At 43.8% G+C, this 22,742-nt stretch overlaps 1 protein-coding gene across 1 annotated transcript in view; it reads left to right on the top strand.

The window, feature by feature from the left end:
• snap91a (synaptosome associated protein 91a) overlaps positions 1 to 18,878 on the top strand; it is a 43,798-nt gene extending 24,920 nt beyond the window's left edge. The window contains exons 9-28 of the mRNA XM_030102152.1: positions 3,694 to 3,755; positions 4,396 to 4,408; positions 4,600 to 4,802; positions 4,887 to 4,981; positions 5,947 to 5,961; positions 6,279 to 6,515; positions 8,064 to 8,141; positions 9,635 to 9,919; positions 11,476 to 11,559; positions 11,872 to 11,940; positions 12,292 to 12,474; positions 13,094 to 13,165; positions 14,607 to 14,807; positions 16,602 to 16,799; positions 16,909 to 16,927; positions 17,123 to 17,213; positions 17,330 to 17,404; positions 17,497 to 17,631; positions 18,039 to 18,127; positions 18,572 to 18,878. Coding sequence (XP_029958012.1) covers positions 3,694 to 3,755; positions 4,396 to 4,408; positions 4,600 to 4,802; positions 4,887 to 4,981; positions 5,947 to 5,961; positions 6,279 to 6,515; positions 8,064 to 8,141; positions 9,635 to 9,919; positions 11,476 to 11,559; positions 11,872 to 11,940; positions 12,292 to 12,474; positions 13,094 to 13,165; positions 14,607 to 14,807; positions 16,602 to 16,799; positions 16,909 to 16,927; positions 17,123 to 17,213; positions 17,330 to 17,404; positions 17,497 to 17,631; positions 18,039 to 18,119 — 2,196 coding nt within the window. The 3' untranslated portion in view covers positions 18,120 to 18,127; positions 18,572 to 18,878. The remainder of the gene's footprint in view (positions 1 to 3,693; positions 3,756 to 4,395; positions 4,409 to 4,599; positions 4,803 to 4,886; positions 4,982 to 5,946; positions 5,962 to 6,278; positions 6,516 to 8,063; positions 8,142 to 9,634; positions 9,920 to 11,475; positions 11,560 to 11,871; positions 11,941 to 12,291; positions 12,475 to 13,093; positions 13,166 to 14,606; positions 14,808 to 16,601; positions 16,800 to 16,908; positions 16,928 to 17,122; positions 17,214 to 17,329; positions 17,405 to 17,496; positions 17,632 to 18,038; positions 18,128 to 18,571) is intronic.
• Positions 18,879 to 22,742: the final 3,864 nt, after the last annotated feature.

The following is a 22,742-nucleotide window of genomic DNA, read 5'->3' as shown; positions in this document are numbered from 1 at the left end:
CTCAGACAGGTATGGATCGCATGCTGCGCAGCTCTTTGGTTGTTTGTGAGGTTGTTTTAGTGCTTGTGGCAATAAAGGAGATGTTGACACGTTGTTGAGCAGAGATGGAGGTTTATTGTTGGATTTACAAAACGTCATTGTGTCAAAGTTTCCCATTAAATTATCATGCTTGTTTACCTGCTTATTTGCTTTCTTTCACATAAACTTGAGGCCATGTCTTCGACCTGCGGCTCCAGACGTGCATGCGGCTCTTCGGCCCCTGTAGCAGCTGCGTGAAGCTTCGGGAAAATGAGTTTTAACAAAGACTTTTGTTGTCATTTTTATTTTATTTGCATACAATAATGATTTTCACAAATGATCTAATCTCAAGACCAAAAACAACTAAATAAGATAAAGAGTTGAAAAAAAATAGTCAGGATAGATGGAACTGCTTCAAAAAAAAAAAAAAAAAAGGATGAAATAGCTAAAACTGCTACTACTATAAAGAAAAAACAGGAAAAGCAGTCAAATGAAAATGATTAAGCCTGCTAGGACAGCTTTGTTTTAGGAAAAGAAAAAGAAAGGAAAGACAAACAAGGGGGAAATTTAACCATTAGGAAATGAACTGTGGCTATAAAAAGCTAAAGCAGCTAAAATAGTCAAAATGCGTAAAATAAGTGGGAAAATCCATTAAAAAAAGATGAAAAATCTGAAAAATTGAAAATGGCCACAAAATCTAAAAATATATTCATGTATATCAAAATTGTATGACTTTTCGTGAATACAACTTCAGTTTTTAGCTGTTTTTCATAATTAGCATGTTTTATGGGTCTAGACGATTTTCTTTGCTGGAAAAATCATAAAAGCAGCTGTTTTGCTTCTAAAGTTTGCAGATTCCTGCTCTAGGCAGTTCATATTAAAGTACTTCTTGCTTTGTGTTGAGAATGGAAAAACATGCTGTTTTCTTTAAAACACAGAGAATGATATTGCTCTTAGCCCCTCTTAGCTCCATGATTTAATAGTTGTCTTCCTGGCACATGTGGCGTTCGGGGGTCATTAGAAGTCTGCATCCATCCGTCCGTCTCATTTCTGCTGTTGATTTGGAGGAGGATGAGAAAACAGTCCAGCAGAGTTTCGTCGCCTCTCGCAGTGACGTTCAGCAACCTTGACGTCTGCAGCTGATCATGATGGAGACTTTGCGATGGAGCCAGTTTCAATTTGGGTTTTTAATCTGAAGCAGCCTTTGAAGTAGGACACACTTGTCATGTTGCCGCGATGCGGTCGGTCTTGAAATGCACGTTCAGAGAACCGGGGCGCAATTCCAGATCTGTTTATTTTCATAAATGTGGCAAATTTGAAAAAATGATCTCAAATCGGGAGGGAGTCTGAGGTACGAACCGATCAGTAGTGACATCTCCAAATGTTTCTCTGTGCTTCAATTACACGTTTTCAATCAGAATCTCCTCTGAAGTCGTGAACAAGTGAAAATGTTCAAAGTGCAATTTCAACACAACTCACTTTAAATGCGTCTGCTGAGCTGAGATATCAACAAAATGTGTCCTTCATTCATGACTCATCTCCTCTTTGAGTTTTGTTGGATTAAAAAATGCGACATATTACTTAACTCTCTGCTTGATTGGTTCAAACCTGCAGAGAGTTTCTGAGCTACAGTGTCTCTCTTGACGATGATGTTGTAGAACCTTGTTGCTTTCTGCAGCCTTTTTCCAAACTCAACCTTAAAGTATTGGCATAATATAACTTTTCCTGCTTTACCACCAACGTCAAGATTTTTTTTTAAATTAATATATTCTTTTTTTTTCAGTTCAGTTGTGCAGTTCTAACACATTCTCAAAAACCTTTTCATGTTTTACCTATTTTAGTATCCAACATCACTCAGTTAGTTTTCTAAGTTGCACAAAGATGTGAAAATGAGAATGGGGAAGAAATGTTATCAAACTTGCAGAGAAGGGTTTAGTCATAAATTCTTCAAGGTTGTTTCTGTCTTTGTGCTTTACATTAATTCTTCTTTTATGCATCATAAACTGGGATGTACAGAATAGACAACATGGGAAAAGAAATTATTGACTTTTAGGGGAAAAAAATGAAATTAACTTTATATGCGCTGCTGATAAAAGATACAGTGGGGAAGTGGGTATGGGAAGGAAGTGTTCAGTGTTGCTGAACAGCCAAAAACTGCAAATGAAGCAGCCATAGTTCATGTGAGAACACGTGCAGCAGATTAAACGTCATCGGTCACACGAAAATTCCTCATTTCAGATACCAGTTTCCCCCCCCGCCCCCCTTGGAGGACGACTTTACGTCAGCACGAACAAGACAAACTCAGCCGAGCTGTTATGTCATCTCCCAGGCACACTTGCGTGCTGTTTTTCAGAGCGGCGAGCAGGAAAGACAAACAGTGGCAGTGGCAGTCGCATCATAAAAACCTCATCCACGCCGCGCTGAAGGCTTGGCGCTGTCACATCCACAGGGGGCCGGAGCGGTAACTCAGACGCTGGCCTCCGCAGACGACAGCTCGGTGTATACGTGTGAGGCACTTCAGTAATTGCTCTATTATATCCGTCCTTGCTCAGCCGAACAGCCTCCTTTTGTACTTGAGGACAGACGCTTAAAAGTCCCGGGGTGATGAGCCCGCCCTCCGTCCCTCTCAGGGCGTTAACAAAGCACGTCCGCCTGCTGAAAGGACAATAGATTAGGCCGCGTTCGGAGGGATAGACCCAAGAAATGGAGCTGGGAAGTGAAAAAAAGCAACATATTTCATTGGCTGAATTAGCGTTGACCCCTCTCAGGAAGCTGGCTGCTGGTTGTGCTGTCCTTCCTACTGCATGATGGGAGGCGATCGCGTCCCAGTGAGCCTGGCTGAGCATGCGGCTTCGCGCTGTGACGAGCTGTTTTCTCCACGAGCATGGACAGTAAACTCAACTCTGCTGTGGTGTTTTTCCCTGTATTCCAGAATGAGAACTACATAAAAAAAAACATATTAATGACAACAGTAGCAGCCAAAGATGATTTAGAAATAATAAAAAAGGAATTGTTTGAAGGAGCTTCAGGCAAAATTCCTTTCATTAAATTCCAGGACAGCTAAATATGACTTATTATAAGACTTATTGTGGAGCAATTAAGCCCAAAAATCATGATTTGGTGTCTAATCTTAGCGGGTAAATTAGACAAATGTAACAATGTGAATATGAGGCGTATGATAAATTTACCAACCTCAAAGCTGCCGACACAATTAAAAATGATCTGCGAGAGAGAAAAACAGAAACAGAAGAGATTCTGTTATGAGCCCTAAGTAGTCCAACAAAGCAGCAAATAGCAAAACAAACTTCACAAATATAAGTCAGCTGAGAAAACACGTCTTGCTAAAGGGTGAGTGTGCGTGGAAAGCCAGATATCAGATGAAGCTCATTGCACATTGTCCTTTAATCTATTCGTCAAAACTCCTGAAATTAAATATTCATGAGGTCAAGTGTGTCAAATGGATTAAGTGTATTGTTTCGTGCATCTATCAGTCGGTCCTGTAAGGTCAACTTCCTGGTAGATCAGCTGTGTGTGTGTACGATATGAAGTTTGAACTCATTTCTTACGCCGGGCCTCCTGATGTGTGTCTTTCTCTCTGATTGATCCCGATCAGCTGCTGCTGTTTCAATAAGGACTCATATCACTAACACCTCCTCTTTCTGTATTTTTCTGCAGGCCCCTGAAAGTCTTCTGGAGTCTCTGGAGACCCATCTGAACACTCTGGAAGGAAAGAAGCCGTAAGTAGCTAAATTTATCTCATAATGCTTCAGTATTTTTAGCAGTGGTGAAGTCTCAGCAGATTGTCTGATCTACCTGCACCGTTTCATCATACTCGTCTAACATGACGTTTCCTTATATCTCTACACAACTCAGGGACGAAAAGTAAGTATTCTGTCAATCAGAATAGGTTTTGTAAGTGCTTTTCCCATCACTTGTTTTTGTTTGGCGTTGCTGTTCAGTGATTCTATAGAAACAGCATCTGGAATAACGCGTGTTTCTGTGTGCTGTGATTTTCAATGCAGATGCACTTCTATAGAATTATTCTAAAAAGCTTGAACTTCAGCTGTGTCGCCACCCTGCTTTAGACGCATGTGATTTGGAGAGGTTCCCCTCTCAGTTTGTGTGTGAGAAAAAAAAAAAAAAAAGCTTTGTTAAAGAGCAGCTGTGGCCAGAAGGGGCCGTTAACGCCGCCGTTACTCCGCCAGTGCAGCACGGATCCAGTAATTGCAGATGTTGTCTTAATGGGATTGCTCTGAAACGCTGCCTGCTTGAGAACAACAGAGCGATACTTACGCCTTCCATCTCAATCTCAGCCATTATGTTTCAGCACGCACACCATTAACCCCTCTAACTCTTGTGCTCTCGTTGTTTTCGCAGGTCGCCCACTAAGGTATGTAGTGCCACATGATAATCACCATTTATGGAGGATAATGTCTTGTTTTGCTGTGTGTGAGGCACTCCTCAATGAAATTACACCGTCTTCTGAAAGACAAGCAGTGATTTATTGTGAGCTTGTGTGATTAAAAAGCTGTTGAATCACATTGTTACGTAACGGCGTTCTTCGCCACCTCCCTGCTGCAGGATGGGACGGCTAATAACAGCGTGCCGGCCGCCGCCGCTGCGGCCTCTGCAGCGCCTGCTGCATCCGCTGCACCACCCAAGCCTGCGCCTCCCGGCGGGCCTCCAGCTCGTCCCGGTCCACCTGCCAAACCACCCCCACCCTCTGTCACCCCCACTGCACCGGCCCCCGCCGCCGCCGCCGCCGCCGCCACCGCTGCCAGCAAGTGAGTCACTCATCAGTATGACAAGGTGTTGGAGGCGCGGTGCGTCAGACACACCCTGAGTTTCTCCCTCCTGTCGGACTGCAGCGCTCTGGATGACAGCTTCCTGCTGGATCTGGACCCCATGTCCTCCTCAAAGACGGGAGGCGCTGCGGCGCCCGCCTCCACGACCGGCTGGGGAGGTGATTTACGGCCTGTTTTCTTATATCTGCAATTAGCCTTGATTTGCAGACTTAGTCAAGTCAAGCCATGTCATATTGTGACAGACACACACCTTACTGTGGTAAATCCTGAAAAACTTTGTTTTCTGATGCAGAGGAAGAAGAAATATTTGTTAATGGTTTTTGGATCCTCACTTGAAGTTGCATCGGGTTATTTTAGGGCTAAAATGTTGTAAAAGTGCTTGAAAACTGAAGGGAAAGACATTTCTAACCTCACTGCAGTTCAAGACCTCAATCAGAACATAAATATTGTTCTCTCCAACCTCATGTTTACCCTGATGACACTAATTCTACATGAATGTGTCTGCTGAGCTCTAAAAGACCAGTCAGTGTTCAGGGGGGAAGAACGTCCAATAAACTCCACTTCTCTCACGTTCAGAAGCTAAATATGAGTAAACAACGTGGTTTATTTACCAGGATCCATTCGCCTTTAAAGCGCCAGGACCTCCCAAGTCATTTTCCGAACCATAAAGCAGAGTGAAGCTGCTGTGCAGTGAGTCTCACGGCACATTAAGATGATTGAAAACCAGAGGACGGAGGAAGGGAATCGATGGAGAATCAATGTAAAACTCTGCACTGAGGTTTGAGGAATATTTGACAGCGACGTCAGGAATTCAAAATTGGTAATAAATTGGTTCAAATAAACAATTTGAGTGGAATTTCCTGTTGCAAGAAATGACAGTTTTTCAGTTTTTTTTCTCTTAACTTCTCTAGTGATACCTTAAAAATGGCCTCAATCCAACTGAAGCTTTTTCAGTGCCTCAATCACATTACCTCTGCTTCCTCTCTCACTTTGTGTTGGCATCATTCAGTTGAGAGATGTTTAATTTGCTAAGAGCGTCTACACATTTTGAAATCCGTCGTCTTGTCTTGACGCGGCTCGTTTCGTCTGACGTCTCTGTTTTCTCTCGTTTGTGTCGTTGCAGATCTCCTGGCTGAGGGTGAGTATCTCCCTGGCAGCACTTTCCTGCAGGCCGACATGAGAAACGACTGCTGTTGTTTTCTTTTTGTCACCGTCAAACCCGGCTCCCTACCTGGAGTTTTCTGTTTTCATTGTCAAGCTGTGTTTGTTCGGGAGACACATGTATTTCCTTTGGTAGCGTCCAAACTTCCTCCCACTCGAGAGGCCAGACAGTCACTCTGCGGTCAGTCTGATGCTGTTTAGCTTCCACTTCCTCACTCTGTCCATCTGTTTCTCTCCTCGGGGGCGGGGGGGGGGTTGTGACTGGCTCGTGGCATTTTGCTTTACGGGGTTCAGCGCCCCCGGCCGCTGCTGACGGAGCCTCTGAAGCTCTCCTGGCAGGAGGACAGTCTGCCAGCGCCGCCGCCGCCGCCGCCGCCCCTGCTCCTGCTCCTGCCCCCGCCGCTCCCACAACCACTGCCGCTCCCACCGCTGCAGCAGCCGCCCCGGTGCCCACCTCGCTGCCCGTGTCCGCTCCCGCCGCCGCCACCACCGCCGCCGCCAAATCAACCACAGATATCGACTTCTTCGGAGGTCAGTGCGGGCGGAGGGCGGGACGTAGAGCAGGACGGCGGCTCGCCTGCTTCACCTGCAACACGCTGCATTTACATTCAGTCACCTGACCGATGGTTTTCAGATCAGGGGATTTCAAACATGCTCTTTAAACTTCACATCACGTAGAGATACAACATTTATATTGGGCCTGTCAGAGCATACAGTTGGAAATAAAGATTCCAAAATAAAATTTGAGGTTTTTGCAGTTTTAAAAGCTGAAAACTATTGTTTGACACATGAGCTTCTCCATATCCCTGAAAACACACAGTAATGTTGAAAAACTGCCAAAACACACACTCATTGTGTATAAAATCTCCATAAATCCACTTAATCTATTAGTGAAAGAGTCAAAAATAAAAATTACCATATTATCTTACCACAAATTACAGCATTGCATGACATTTTTGGAGAAATGTTTGAGAAATGTCACATTTACTAGAATAATGACCTTTGTTTCGGTGTATCTTGTTACAAGAGAAAGATGCGTAATGCTTCTGACTCAGAATGTTTTTATATTCTGTTCTGTTGAGCCCGTGCTCGCTACTCTGTTGACAGAACATCCAGCTATCACGCTCCCTCTTTTCCGCCCAGCGCCGGCGAAATGCTTATGCTCTGTGGCACATCCCAAAAATATACGACCGCTGTCTTTCCACCGGGTTTATTCGGGGCAGCACACTCATCACCAAACACTCGCATGCTTAAAAAAGACAATGTCAGTGTCCGGTGGTGTGCGCACTTTAATAATCCTGCAGAAAACGATTTATTCTGTTAATACGAAGTATATTTTTTGGGATTTGTAGAGTTTTTTTAATCTCTCCCATTTTAATATTTTTCCTCTGACTCGTTTCCTTGGCTTTTATTTTACACTAATAACATAAACATGGCCATGTTTTAAACATTTTTTTATTCAATTTTGGTTAAAATAATTAACAAAAAAGCAGGAGAAAAATGTAAAAATTGAATTTGAGTATGGGGAAAAAAATGCTTTTCTCTTTGTAATCTTTACAGATGTTCTTATACGTGAATGTTGTGTTAGCTGGATTCTATTTGTTGTTATTTTGTCTTTTTGGTGATAACAGCTCTCACACTGCAGCTGCTACTGAAAAGAACAAAAGTTTGTCAAAGAGAGATCTTTTCTTGTCCATCCCTGATCCTTGACATGTCCCTCCTTGTCACAGAGTCAGATTAACTTGTGACAACTTGCCTCATCTCACAAGCCTGCACAGACCGTGCACTCACTGAATGCAGCATTATGCAGCCCTGTAAAAAAAAAAAAAAACCATAAAAAAAAAAGCAAAAACCTGACTGATGATCAGACGATCTTCAGTCGTTGGGCTGCATATTTCTTGTATTCTGCTTCTTTCCTGATGCTGACCTCTCATTTTTTTTTGTTTGTTTTTTGTTTCCTGTTCGTTCTTATGTGTTGACTCATCTTTTGTTGTGAACATCTGTGTGTCTGTGGGTGTGTCGGCCCGGGTGTTGCGTTTTGCGTTTGCGTTCCCGCTGTTCTCGCCTGCGATACCCTAGATGCGTTTGCACCCTCCCCAGGAGACGGTCCTGCTGCCGTGGCCGCGGGCCCCGCCGCCGACGCCTTTGGCGGATCCGGTGGGTGATCGAACAGCTTCTTTTGAGCGAGTGTGTGCAAACGTGTGTGTATGAGAAGCTCTTTAGCCTTTCTTTATTATATTAAAGCCGCTTCTGCTTCCATAGGAGACAGTAGAGGTTATTGCCCCCAGGGCCTACTGTCTCACCCCAAATCCTGCTTTAATGCCCCAGTCATGGACCCCCCTCCCCTGTCATCCTAACTACTCCTAATTTCCCCACTAAATACTGCAGTAAAAAGCACAATCCAGCCAAGAACCATCACTGAGATTTTATTTTCATTAAATTAAAAAGATATATACTCAGTTGCTCTTTCTGGCCTACGATGGTTTAAATTCCAATCCAGTGACTGTAACAACCTGTGCTATGTCCCAGCTCTGTTTATTTGCCAAAATAATCCTGAAATTCATGTTTACGCTACATTTTGGGAGCGTAGTTTTGTGCCTACTGAACCACCCCGATTGTTTGAGAATTTCTTTGGCATTACCTTCACACTGCGTCTGCAGGTAGTGCTGCTTTCTGACACTGTCGGCCATATTATTTTTTTGTCTCTTTCATTTTGAAATGCTGGGTGTTACAGACAAATTTTATTCATGCTTATTGTGACTGAAGCTCCTCTGAAGTGAAAGGTATGTTAAAGTGTTTGAGAGACATATTTAGGTTTTGCACTTATAAGCTGATGAGAACGTGTTCTCCACTGGCCTGTGGATGCAGTGAAGAAGTTAATGAGTGACCGCATGCCTGCTTTACTTCCTGTAAGCTCCTATCTCACTGGGCTGCAGCTAGCAACTAGTAGGAAACACAAAAAATAGGAGAGAAAGCAGAAATGTGTGAATATTTTCACTTGGAACTGCAGTAAATTGGCAACAATGTCTCCTGAACTACTGAAATTTAGTGTCCAGTTCAAATGCATGTCATACAGCGCTCAGCTCACCTTCAAACAAATGTATTCTTCAATTTGTGTTCAACCTTCTTCAACTTATCAGCTGATCTTTGTATGATTTTCACAGAAAGTTTTCACCGTACTTTCTTGATTAAGTCTTGAGATTTCCATAAAATTTTAGATTCACATTAAACTTGCTCAACCATTGCAGGAGACTTTCTCTCTTCTTTTTACTCAACATTCACACGACTGTTGGTTGAACTTTGCTGGAAATTGGCTTGAAGTGAGCATAGCGTTTGCACAATACTTCCGGTACTTCAGTTAGATTTGATCGAGTTCTCCAGACAGTCTTACCTATATGTGCTGCTTCACATTTGTCCAGCGGACACATGAATGTTCCATAGTAGTTCCAGTGAGATAGTGAATTTCGACCCTGACTCGGAGCTCTAAATGCTTTTTACAGTGTTTGTTCTTTTAACAAACCCTTAACCCCCCCCTCCTCCTCCTCCTCCTCCTCCTCCTCCTCCTCCTCCATCCACCACTCCCGTTCCCTTCTTCTCTAATCATAACCCCCCCTAACCCCTCCACCCCTCCCCCGCCGCTGTCCCTGAAGACCCCTTCGCTACCACCGAGGGGAGCGCGGACATTGCTCCAGAGCTGGACCTGTTCGCTATGAAGCCCTCCGACCCGGGGGGCCCCGCCACCGCCGCTGCCGCCGACGTCACCCCTCCCACCTCTAGTGAGGCGCCGACCATCATCGCTCCCATCGCTGCCCCCGCCGCCCCCACCCCTTCCTCCACCACCACCACCACCGCTACTACCACCACCACCACCACCTCCGACACCACCACCACCACCACAGAGTCCGCAGCCGCCCCGACTCTAGATATCTTTGGTGGTAAAGTCCTCTCGCTCTCATTCTGCCTGTCACTGCATCGCCCTGCTAGACGATGATGATGATGAAGGTTTAAAGTTGATGATGATGATGATGATGATTGTGTTGCTCATGCTGCTGATGATGATTGTAGTAGCAATGATAACAATAATCTGCCCAGCCCCTACATTCCAGATTTATTTCTATTTTCCATGATCTCTTTTCCCCTCAGTACAGTTCACTTACAGTTAATCAAACATTTTGATCTTCTCTGTTCTGAAATCTTAATTTAGAAATAAAAAGAAATATCATGGAAGTTGCTAATGTTCATTGACGAATGATCAATACCTGCATTGATTTCACCTCTTGACATCTGCGGCATTTCATGAACAGAGGTGGCTCAAATTGTTTTGATTACTAACCTGATTACTAACAAAGAGTTTGCCAAAACATAGAGGGAAGAAAACAGTTTTCTTCACCTGCTTGTGACCGGTGTGTGTTTTACACGCTGGAAGCTGAGGATGCTTTATTGTATTTTATGCACTTGAGTTAAAAGGGAATATTGCTCAATGTTGAAAATAATAAGAGAATAGCAGGTTGTTAAATATTGAGTCAACTTGAGCCAAAATTGTTGCTCACAAAACGCAAGTTCTAAGTCATAATAATACTTTAAGCAGCATTATGCCAGAGCGATATGTTTAGCAGAGCTACATCGTCCATCCTGTTTGAGAAGTGCTTTATTCACGATACTGTATTTATAGTTGTGCTCGTGAAACAGAAAAATACACTCAGTAAGGCCCCAAAAATATGTGTGTGTGTGATTGTGGCTTCAGGCTTGAGAAATAGGGAAGAATCAGCTTAAAAGAGCAGAATAAATAAGCCAAAATAAGAAATCTATTAGGAAACATTTTTATTTATTTGAATGATCAGGTTTGCATGTTTTAATTATGCAAGTACTTGCAATACAGCTATACTTTGGTTTATTATCATCCAGGGAAGAAACACATAGACGAAATAAAATCCCAAAAAGTTCAAAAACCTGGAAGGAAATACAGAGATAACAGGAGCAAACACACAAACACAGACAAACCAGCAAACAAGACTCTAAGAGAAGCCGAGTGTTTACTGTTGTCATCAGGTGAAACACATCAGGCACGAGGAGGGGAAGTGGAATATAGCCTGAAACCAGCGACAGCGTGAGGATTTTAAAATAACACGAATCCAAAGAGCCAGCAGGAGGCTTAGAACCTATGTCTTGATTTGGAAATTTCCTTATCTTTTATATTTCAGATGCAATATTTAAATATTGTCTTCACGCTCACAGTGGTCAATATTCCCCTTTAACCTTTGCTCTGTGTCCTTTTTGCACTGCACTGACCTTGATACACTGCAACTTACCCATTCAATGATCCAAATTTCTGCTCTCTCTGCTCTCCACCATCTCTCTCTCTCTCTCTCTCTCTCTCTCTCTCTCTCTCTCTCTCTCTCTGTCTCTCTCTCTTTTCTTAACTCATCGCTCTGTTTGCACTTTGACTGGAAAAAATCTGAATGTCCGTATGGTTGTGTGTCCTTGTTCTTAGATATGTTTGATTCTATGCCTGAGCAAAGCCCTACCACAGAATCCAAAGCTGCTACCACTCCTAGCGTAGACCTTTTTGGTGCAGGTACAGGAGCTGATATCCATTTCTTTGTGTGTGGAACCTCTTCATCTTCTTCTGGTTTTCTGTATGTCCACTCCTGTGTATCGACTCTTCCTTTTTCCTACACGTCTTGGTTTGTCCCCCATAGTGCTATGAGAACTCTGCATGCAACCCACGTGTGGAGTCGTAGATGGTCGTTTGTGGCTGCTCTCTGTCTCTGCTCTCTGCTCTCACCGTCCTACCTGCCACGCTAATGCTTCTGTTTCTTTTGCTCCCCGACCTCCACGGTTTCCTTCTTTTCTTGTGCTCTGCCTCTTGCTTGCGTCGGTAAATTAGACCTTCCTGCCGTTTCACGCGGGCCCTCTCCTTTGCCCGAGCCGGCTCCGGCTGGAGACATCGTGACGGGTGAGTTCAGCTGCTTTACCTCGACTGCATCTCTGTTTCCCTTCCTGTTCCAACCGGAGTGCAGCCCCGACCACTTGTTGTTCTGCATGGTGGCGGCGACTGCGTACGAACGCAGGCCAGACCTCTCCTCAAAAAACGGTGTGCACTTCAAGGATGTGGATACACAGTAAAGATGCAGGGATGCTCGCTCTCCTCCTCTTCCTCTTCCTCCTCCTCTGCATGTGTGTTTTAGTTCTTAGAGCAGGCGGATTAGCTGCATGAGCCAAGCACTCCATCCGCAGAATTGCAGTTGTCGCTGATAAAAGTGGTAATTCACTTTACTTGGCCTCTGTTTTTGTCTTTGACGCACAGATTCGTTTTCGTCACCAGCTCCTGCCGCTACCACTCCCCCTGCTGCTGCTCCAGCTCCTGCTCCTGCTCCAGCTCCAGCTCCAGCTCCAGCTCCTGCTCCAGCTCCAGCTCCAGCTCCTGCCCCCGCCCCAGAGGCCTCCTCACCGCCTAAAGCAGAGCCAGAGCCGGTCATCGACCTGCTGGGTACTGTATTTTAGATCAGTGGGCAGGATTTCTGTTCCACATGTAAAGAAAATCCCAGAAGCTAATATTGGAGGACTAAACATTGATTCCAGTCCTTAATAGTTCTTTAAAAAGATAAAATCATCTCTATATGCTCTAGACTAGAAAGCCTCGTGTCATTTTGAACAACCCAAAACTCACAGTAACTGTCAGATTGTTTGTTCCTCACAAGCAAGGCTGTGGCTATTCTGTATCACACACCTCTAAAGCAGAACCTGATGTTTCTGTATTTCAGGTATCATGAATTTAACTTTTCTTCCCTTCCTCTCTTTTTCGGTCATTTGTTATTTTTCACAGTAAGTTCCCAGATAAATGCTTGTTTGGATGTTAGAATAGAGAGAAAAGACAGTAGATCTTTGAAATGCTTGCAAATAGTGACTAGGCTTTATAGTTTATAACAAATGAATTTAACTGAACTAAGATGAGAAGCTGACTTGTATCTATTGATCCCTTTTCACATTCTGCTTCTTGAGAATCCTCCCGTCTCTGATCTTGCCTCCCACCGTGTCTCATCGTGTTGTCCAGGGCTGACCTTTCACCCCTCTCTGCCCTTCATGCTGCCTTGTGGACGCTGCTGCAGACTCCTTCGGCGGGCCTGTGGAGGAGACGCAGAGCTCCGCTCCCGGGGGGCCCGGAGACGACCTCCTGGGAGGTGAGGCATCGAAATGCTTCGTGCAAAGTCTACTTCACTGAGGAAGGCTGGAAGAGTCTCAAAAGCCAAATGAAAGACCAACAAATCACTTATAAAAGGTTTTATTGCTGGGAAATGGCTGCTGGAAGTGTTTTAAACTGATGAGGAAATTCTGCACATGAAGACCGGGATGGTTTTGCCAAATGAATTGCAACAGAAAGTTGGCCAGACTTTGTGAATTGATTACACAGCAATGCCAAAGTGGTCCGGGACGCGTCTGGAGAGGTCTGGAGGTTCAGACGTCCTGATGAAGTCTCACATCAGCTCAGACCAAAACGCAGCTTCTTTAGTGACTGCAACTAGAAGTTTGTCTACTGCTCACCTGCATGTCACTGAACGAGTCGCTAATGTTAAGATTTGTCGGTGAAACACTAAAACTTCTTGTTTAGCCTTAAATCAGCAGCCTGGTGTGTTTGATTAACTGCCACTGGATCACTTATTTTTCAGTGATAGATTTTGATTGGTGTCTTCATAAAATGTCTTTACAGAAAATGCGTCACTTAATCTCCTCCCACCTCACTTATCATCGTAGTGTACAAATCAAAACGCTCTGACACACCTGCTGACTGTGCAGAACTGAGCTGCTCAGCTCAACCAAGACTTATGACCACATTGCCCATTTGATCAGGCTTCCTGTTTGTTTTATTATTGATTTTAACATGTTATTGATTATTTCCAAAGCTCTCCATGGCCCGGCGGTAGATTATAATCATGTCCTTTAATCCTCCAGTTCACACTGTGTGCAGGTAGACGTCAGTCAGGCTTCCCCAGAGTGCGTTAAAGTGCAGTCTTCACTAAAAGGGCCTGAACCCTGCGCCATGAGAATACTCACAGTATGCCTCAAGCCTCTAGAACAAAGGTCGACAGCGATTCCTGAGGGGACCACACAAAACGGCTACTGTCGAATAATGCAACAATTTATTCATGTAGATCATCTTTCAGACTTCTTGTCTGCATTTCTTTTCTTCTCAGTTCCTTTATTAACCTTTGCTTGGGAGTTGTCTAACTGTGTGATATGTGTGATCGGTTGTTTGCCTATTCATGATCTCAGAGGCACCCAAAATCACTTTTGTTGGATCATATAGTTCTAATGTCGGCATTGGTTCAGTCATGACTTTGAGTACAGAGGACGCAGGTTTGAACCCTTGAAACCTGCGACCTGTAATATACTGCTACTACTACACTAGTTATTTATATCTGCTTTGATGTGTACCTCATGTCCTTATTTAGTTTTTAAATGCTCCATCAGTGTGCTGTAGATGAAAGCAGCCTCACTGTTTTTCTCTCATGTTCATCTTCAGTATCATATCTGATGTGTATTCCTCCTGGGAATCATTGTGATTCCTGCAAACTGAGCCTCTTATGAAACGGCGGCCTCACTCCCGTCTCGTGCGTCCTCCAGGCCTCATGTCACCCACCCTCGCTCCCACCGCCGCCCCCACCCTGGCCCCCGCCTTGGCTCCGGCTCCGGTGCAGAACGACCTCCTGGAGTCGGGCTTTGATGCTCTGGGCTCACTTCCTTCGCCAACACCACCAGTACCTGCTGCAGCCACAGAGCCCGCATCCTCCACGTCGGCTCCCCCTGGTGGCTTCGACGCATCAAGTAAGAAACCTCGACAATCATATTTGTTCCAGCGAACTGTGGGAGTGGCTCTGTTCACATTGGCACAGGTCTACTGGATGGGCATCTTTCTGGTCTGCTTTACTCGAAGCTGAACTGTTTTCACCGTGGTTTTCTCCTCCTGCCGACAGCCTGACTTCTGCATGAGCGACACTGAGCCGTGCTGCTGACTGTCACTGTCCTCCTGACGTCAGACTGTTGATTCTGCTGACTGCTTACCTCCTCAGCACCGCCGCCTCTGTTGCAATGATTTCTCTTTATCTCTTTCTCCTATTGCACTTTTCACAAATGCTTCGCTTTCCTCATCTCCTCACACCCCGGAAAAAAAAAAAAAAACTTCTTCCTTTCTCTCTTTCTTTCACGTTTCTCTAATCACCGTCTCCCTCTCTCCCTCATCCACACTGTCTCCACTCTGCTGGGTCATTGCTTGCTTCTTCTAATCTGTACTTGGTGAGTTGAACCCCGCACTGCGTTGCAGCATGTGCACTCTGGACAGCTCACCCCCACTTCTGCCTCTCTATTTGCATGTCTCAAAATAACGACGCGTGCGTGTGTGTGTGTGTGTGTTTCTGCTGCATGGGAGAAGAATTGCTGCCTCTGTTCATACAGTCCGTCTTTGTTTACCCTTGGCTCTTTCAGAGTGACCACATGCCACCAAGGCCTGCAGCTCCCACACCTCAATCATATGTTTTTCCCAGTGGCTAAAAAAAACCTTGAATTGTTAAAAAGCCTTTTTTCATAACACAATAAAACTTCCCTGTCAGCATTGGTTTGAGGCGAAAAGTATTTTGCGGCATTTCCGACAATTATAGTGATGCTAAGAGCTGCCGTGGCCCCTCTGAAGGGATTATGATTCATAGGAATTTGAAAATGTTGTCCATTAGAGCAGACTATCATGGCCTGCACAACGTGAACCGCATTAGAGTTTCTGCAACTTATTGATAAAACCTATTGACAAAAAAGGATTTACAGTCAACTTGCCTCATTTCACAGCACAGACTGACCAAATCTGTAAAGTAATCTGTATGGTATATTTAAAAAAAAAATGGAATAATGAAACACATCCCTCTCTTTTTCTTCCACACACTTGAGTTATTCATGAAATCTGAAACAAAGATCAGTTGGAAAACTATCAAGTTAGTGACGGACTGATGAATAAGTGATTAAAATAGTTGGGAGGAAGCATCAAATGATACAAATAGAAGACTTAACGTGTTGGAATATGGTCGCTAATAAAATGCGTTAACAAAAATGAAGAAGGTTGGAGAGGTTGCGCAATGTGACTTAGATACCCCGATGGCTAAAGGCTTAGTTGAAAGATCATGGTGAAAGGAGATATTAATCAAACAGCGATCAGTTTGACGTCAGTTTGTATTATTGTTAACTGCTCGTAGTGTGTAGCGCCACCTGATAGTAATCACACTGAGGAGAGAGTTTCTGTGAGACCTTGATGTTGAACAGCCCCACATGCAGCCGGTCTGGGGCTGGGCCCGGGTCCTCAGGTGGTCTCACTGGGCCCGGGTCCTCAGGTGGTCTCACTGGGCCCGGGTCCTGCAAAGTGAGTGTTGCTGCTCTACTTCTGTCCCTCTGAATGCTCCAGTGTGTCCAAAGTCCAGCCCACCACGGTGCATGTGATGCACAGCTGTCAGCTGATGCCGTCACCGCTGGATCCCCCTCCCCCCCCGATCCGTCTGTCCTCCTCTGCCCATGCTGGCGAGATTAGAAATCTACGTCTTAGTAATCTGCTGCTGTTTTTTTCTGATGTGCTTTCCGAAGTGCTGGGTGGACTAGGCGACTTGCTGATGCCCGCCGTAACGCCGCAGAGCACCGGGGGCAGCACCGCCGGGAGCACGGCGGGAAGCATGGGGACGCCCACTGCAGTGGGAGGCATCGCAGGGGCTCCCCCCGCCACCCCGCCTCCCACCAAAACCATCGGAGGAGACCTGGACTCATCACTGGCCAACCTGGTGGGAGGTAGATGGAGCTGTCTCTTTTCTTTGTTTTTTAAACGCAGTATTTCTTCATTTACTTTTTAACTGATGGAAGTTAACTTCTTCCTTGTTTCTGTCTTTTCTCTGCTCAGACCTGGGAATGAAGAAAAAGTAAGTTTTCTGTCTAAATGATCTGTCCTAGGATAATCTTCACTTCAACGTTTTGAGTTCGCCAGAAAAACAAGATGCACCAGTCACTGTCTAAAAAGAGACACCGTTTTATTAACAGCTCACGTCTCTCTTGACAGCAGCGGTTATGAGCTGGTTCGGTGTTTCTGGATCGTTTATGTGCGTTCTTCTCTGCAGGGACCCGCAGAGTGAGAAGAAGCTGACAGGAGGCGCTAACTGGATGCCACAGGTCGCTCCCACCAGCTGGGGCACACCGGGAGCCCCCATGGTGAGAGAACCACCGTGTAAACCATCACAAGGCTCATGGCATGAAACCGATCCAATGATTTAGATGCTAGATCAGTGGAATAGAATATAAGACATGTTTTTTTGTCGTCTCCTCAGGCCGGTGCTGCTCCTGGAGCTCCTGGAGCGCCCGGAGCAGCTGCACCAATGAGCACGCAGCCTGGCTTCGGCATGGTGAGACTGGTTTGACTCCTCATTCACTGTCGAGCTGGAACTCTGTGCAAAAGAGAGAAATTGAGAATGGAATGCTCTGCTCGTCCCGTCAGTCCGGCGCCGGAGGCCCCGGCGCTCCCCTGATGCAGCCCATGATGGGGCAGCCAATGATGGGACAGCCCATGATGAGACCCCCCTTCACGGGGGTGGCTGGAGCTGCGCCCGGAGCCGCTGCCCCAGGAGCACCGGTAACACGTCTCACCCACTCAAGTCCATATTTAACGCCGACTTTTCTCATGTTGTTCGGCTGATTGACTGTAACGATATCAGCCCAGTTTATTTCAGTTTTCCAGAAAATGACATTAAGTATCCTGTCATGTAGAATTAACATATAATTGATGACTGACAGATGCAGTTATCGGCGCTCATATGCGACTCACGGATAATTGTATCTGTGCTGCACTAAGTGAATATTCATGCATAATTACAGCTTAATATGTGTTAATTCAATTACTCAGTACTGTGTCCTCACATTTCCTAGAATGTGACTGATTTCCATCACAAAGATACGCAACGCCAGTTTAGCTTTCATGAATGTGTGATTAATGTGTGATCCCATGGCTGTATTAAAATTTGTGACTCTTTGATTTGTCAGATCTCTCCAGGACCTGCAAACCAGAGCCCCAAGAAGCCCAAGGACCCTCTGGCAGAACTTGACCTCAAGGACTTCTTATAACGCTCCAGGTGGGAGCTCACACCGCACCCAGCATGCAACTCTGCAATTAGTCTCCCTGCGCAGGGCTGCAGACTAATATTATTCATTTTACTATCAAAACACATCGAAATAGATAAATAAGTGAATTTCTTTCATGAATTTAAAACAATATCTAAGCAGAGTTATAAAAACATATGCAGCATTGCAACACTTTGCATCTTCTGAAATCCATACATCTTCTAAACCACTTCATCTGAGTGAGCGGGAAGACAGGATACACAGTCACCTCAGAGCAAACAGAGAGAGACAGTCACACACATTCAACACGAGATGAAACTTTCAAAACCTCTGAGCGCAGCTTGTAGCTGACATGTAGTCCTGACCTTGTCATGGCGGAATAGCCTGCACGGTCCGCTGAACGCCAGATTGACTCGGTACCTCCGTGTTGACCCGTGGTCACTCCTCTCTTTCAGCTGCTTTCCTCTGGGGATCAGAGCCCGCTCACCTTTGTATCTGGCGTCCGTTTCGTGCCGGGACGACGGCAGCGACACTCAGCTACTCCACCTTATCGGAGCCTCTTTTCTCCGCCCCGTCCGTCCACCTCCCTCCCTTCTCCTGTGTGATGTCGTAGCACAAACTGTGAAAGTGAACCATAGCGGATTATATATGAATATACCAGGAAAAAAAAAAAAAAGAAGAAGAAATCAAGCGTGTGCTTATGTCGATGTACTAATCTTTTGTCTAAACAAAATCACGCAAAAACCACGTCAAAAAAAAAAATAAGAAGAAAGATGAGAGGAAGCGTTTGTGTTTAGCTTTATTTCTAGTGTTGAGTTGAATGATGAATGTGCTTTGGTGTCCTAAGCCCCGCCCCATTCCCACCTTGGCTCCGCCTCCTCGTGGAGGGGGAGGAGCTCCTGTTTGTGCCACTCTGATTGGTTGAGAGTGCTGAACCAAACCCCAGTAGATTTTTTTTTTAATTGTTTTCTTTTGTTTGTTTTCATTCTGGAGAAACATGTTGTGTGTTGTTTACAGGAAGGTCCTCTATGTACATAAATTTCTCTGGCGAGGATTCAGTCTCTATTCTGTATGTCTGTTGAAGAGAAATATTAATGTGAATCTGACATGAAGTTGTATGAAGTCGTGTGAGTATCCCTCTATTTCCCGTCATCATTTGAAAGTAATTGGAAAGTCCAGCTGTATGAATAATAAATATACTGTATATTTAGAAACCACTTCTATGGGCTTCTGAGTCAAACCAGACCAGGAAGTGATTCATATTGTTTCGTGTTTTCTTTTTGGTTTGTTTTTTACTTGTGGTTTCTTTTACTTTTCTGTTTGTTTTGTTGTCTTATTGTTCTTTGTCATTTATATTTGGTTCGTTAAGGAATAATCCTCCAGACTGCTGTCGATATTTGCTGGCATTGCTATAAAATAACATATCTTAAACACTCAGACTTTCCTTCAGTAAAACTATTCAGCCATCTACACTTTATTTTGGTGAATTTCATGAGCGTACGTCTGCAGCCGGTGGTTTATTCCTAGCTGTGATCATACCGGGAGCGTTTATTTTTATATTCAACAAGATCGCCGTTAAAACTCTGCGTTCTGACAGAGTCGTTTGGATCTGTTCTAGATCTAACAGCTGGAGTGGTAAAGTTTAAACAGATTAAAGCTACTCTGTCGACTTCAATTTTGAGGCAAGGGTGTCAAACATTTGGCCGAAATCAACCTGTATGAGGGTTTAATCAGACCAGCAGGCTTTGAGAAGTGCTCAAAAACTTCTAACAAAGTTAAGTTTGTGAAAAAAAAGAAAAGAAAAGAAAAAGCATGCTGAAAGCTGCAGAATAAAAAAAAATCTTATGTAAAAGATTGACATCTCAAAAATGTGATAAATTAATCAGTTTTAACAACTACAAATGACTTATTACTAATTATAATGTCTGACTACTAGTGGTAAAAATAAAACAGAAAAACTCCACAGGGCACCTTTAAAACTTCCCACGGACAGTGGTTTACCTGCGGCTGCTGTCTGAACACAGTGTTTGAATTGCTCGTTTGTGTGGCAGATAAATCATCGAACCCTTTTCCCCGCGAGCTTCTTCATCCCTCAGAACATCACGAAGTGGAAGCTCCTCTTTTGTTTTTGACCTCCAGTGGAAACGGTGCGTTCCATTTCCTCCCCTGAGCTGTAACCTACGGACAGTTTAAAGAAGCGTACTCTTGTGTGTTGTCATTCTAGTGGATCGGTTGTGAGAATCAGACATGATTCAGATTAAAAATGATGGGAGATTATTGACATTTTTCATGACTGTATAATTAAAATTGTATTTTTGTTGAGTTGTAAATTTATTTTATTTACAATGGCCCTATCCAGTGCATGTAAGCCCTTTGAGATGCAATAAACTCAATGACGGATTGAACGACCCTTCTTTCCTTCACTTTAATTGATAATCCTGTTTTTTGAGCTCATGAGATGAAACATTATTTAATGTTGGCTGTGATTATACCGTTTAAATGAGCTTTTGGTAAATATCCACCCGTCACATTTTGTTATTTACATCAGAATTCTGTTGAGTTATTAGAAAATGACAGGCATTAAACCAAGAACTGGGCATCGTCTACTGTTATTTCATGAGGGAACTTAAATTAGGTATATTTTATTAGATTTTTAAGGCCGCGGACTCTCCAAACAACAGTAATTTTCCACACAGTCAGCAATGATACGAGTTAAAACATTTCTCCTGTCTCCTGAAAGAAAATTCAAATTATACTATCTTAAAACAAAAAAAAAACCCAAAAACAAATGTATTTGTTATTAAACTGCGACCTTTTTCTAACTCATTTCCAGTCTTTGATCCATTTCAAAACTGTTCATTCATATCACTAATACTTTAATATGGAATATCTTTGGTTAATATCATCCAGAATAGTGAGCTAAATCTGAAGAAATAATACTCCTTCTACAAAACCCAAAACCAGTGAAGTTGGCACGTTGTGTAAATTGTAAATATAAACAGAATACAATGACTTTTAAATCCTTTTCAAACTATATTCAATTGAATACACAGCGAAGACAAGATACTTGATGCTTGAACTGGTAAACTGATATATTTTGCAAATATTTGCTCATTTTGAATTTGATGCCTGCAACATGTTTCCAAAAAGCTGGTACAAGTGGCAAAAAAGACCGAGAAAGTTGAGAAATGCTCATCAAACATTTGTTTGGAACATCCCACTGGTGAACAGGCTAATTGAGAACAGGTGGTGCCATGATTGGGTATAAAAGCAGCTTCCCTGAAATGGTCAGTCATTCACAAACAAGGATGGGGCAAGGGTCACCACTTTGTGAACCAATGCTTGAGCAAATTGTCGAAAAGTTTAAGAACAATATTTTTCAACAAGCTATTGCATGGAATTTAGGGATTTCATCATCTACGGTTCATAATATCGTCAAAAGAGAATCTGGAGAAATTACTGCATGTAAGTGGCATAGCCGAAAACCAACATCGCATGCCCGTGACCTTCGATCCCTCAGGTGGTACTGCATCAAAAACCGGCTTCACTGTGTGAAGGATATCGCCACATGGACTCAGGAACACTTCAGAAAACCACCGTCAGTAACTACAGTTTGTCGCTATCGCCCGAGCTCATCTAAGATGGACTGATGCAAAGTGGAAAAGTGTTCTGTGGTCTGACGAGTACACATTTCAAATTGTTTTTGGAAAGTGTGGTCGTCGTGTCCTCCGGACCAAAGAGGAAAAGAACCAGCCGGACTGTTATAGGCGCAAAGTTCAAAAGCCAGCATCTGTGAAGGTATAGGACTGTATTAGTGCCCGAGGCACGCGTCACTTACACATCTGCGAAGGCACCGTTAATGCTGAAAGGTACATACAGGTTTTGGAGCAACATATGTTGCCATCCAAGCAACGTTGTTTTCATGGACGCCCCTGGATATTTCAGCAAGACAATGCCAAGCAACATTCTGAGTGTGTTACAACAGCGTGGCTTCGCAGTAGAAGAGTGCAGGTACTAGACTGGCCTGCCTGTAGTCCAGACCTGTCCCCCATTGAAAATGTGTGGTGCATTATGAAGCGTAAAATATAACAACGGAGACCCCGGACTGTTGAACAACTTAAGCTGTACATCAAGCAAGAATGGGAAGGAAATCCACCCAAAAAGCTTCAAAAATGGGTCTCCTCAGTTCCCGAACGTTTTCTGAGTGTTGTTGAAAGGAAAAGGTAACACAGTGGTAAAAATGCCCCTGTGCCAACTTTTTTGCAAAGTGTTGCTGCCATTAAATTCTAAGTTGATGATTATTAGCAAAGGAAAATAAAGTTTCTTGGTTCGAACATTAAATATCTTGTCTTTGCAATCAATGACTGCGATGCATCTAATTTTCAGTACCAGTTTGAACCACTAGATGGTGTACTGAGTCACTAAATAAATCAATAATAGAAATCTTTTTGTATCCATGTCTGCAGCTCTTAGCTTGTAGTTTATGTAATAAACATTCAGTTCTCATACTCTGGATTCACGTGTGAAATTGAACAAATAATTCATTTGCATTAATAAGTGAATTTGATTTTAATAATACAATAGTTTCTGTAATTAAGTCCCTCAGCGACATAAACTAGTATAACC

Source organism: Salarias fasciatus, chromosome 11, assembly GCF_902148845.1.
Source record: "Salarias fasciatus chromosome 11, fSalaFa1.1, whole genome shotgun sequence".
In the NCBI taxonomy this organism is placed as follows: domain Eukaryota; kingdom Metazoa; phylum Chordata; class Actinopteri; order Blenniiformes; family Blenniidae; genus Salarias; species Salarias fasciatus.
The sequence above is the reverse complement of the archived record's forward strand: the minus strand, read 5'-3'. Positions and strand labels throughout refer to the sequence as shown.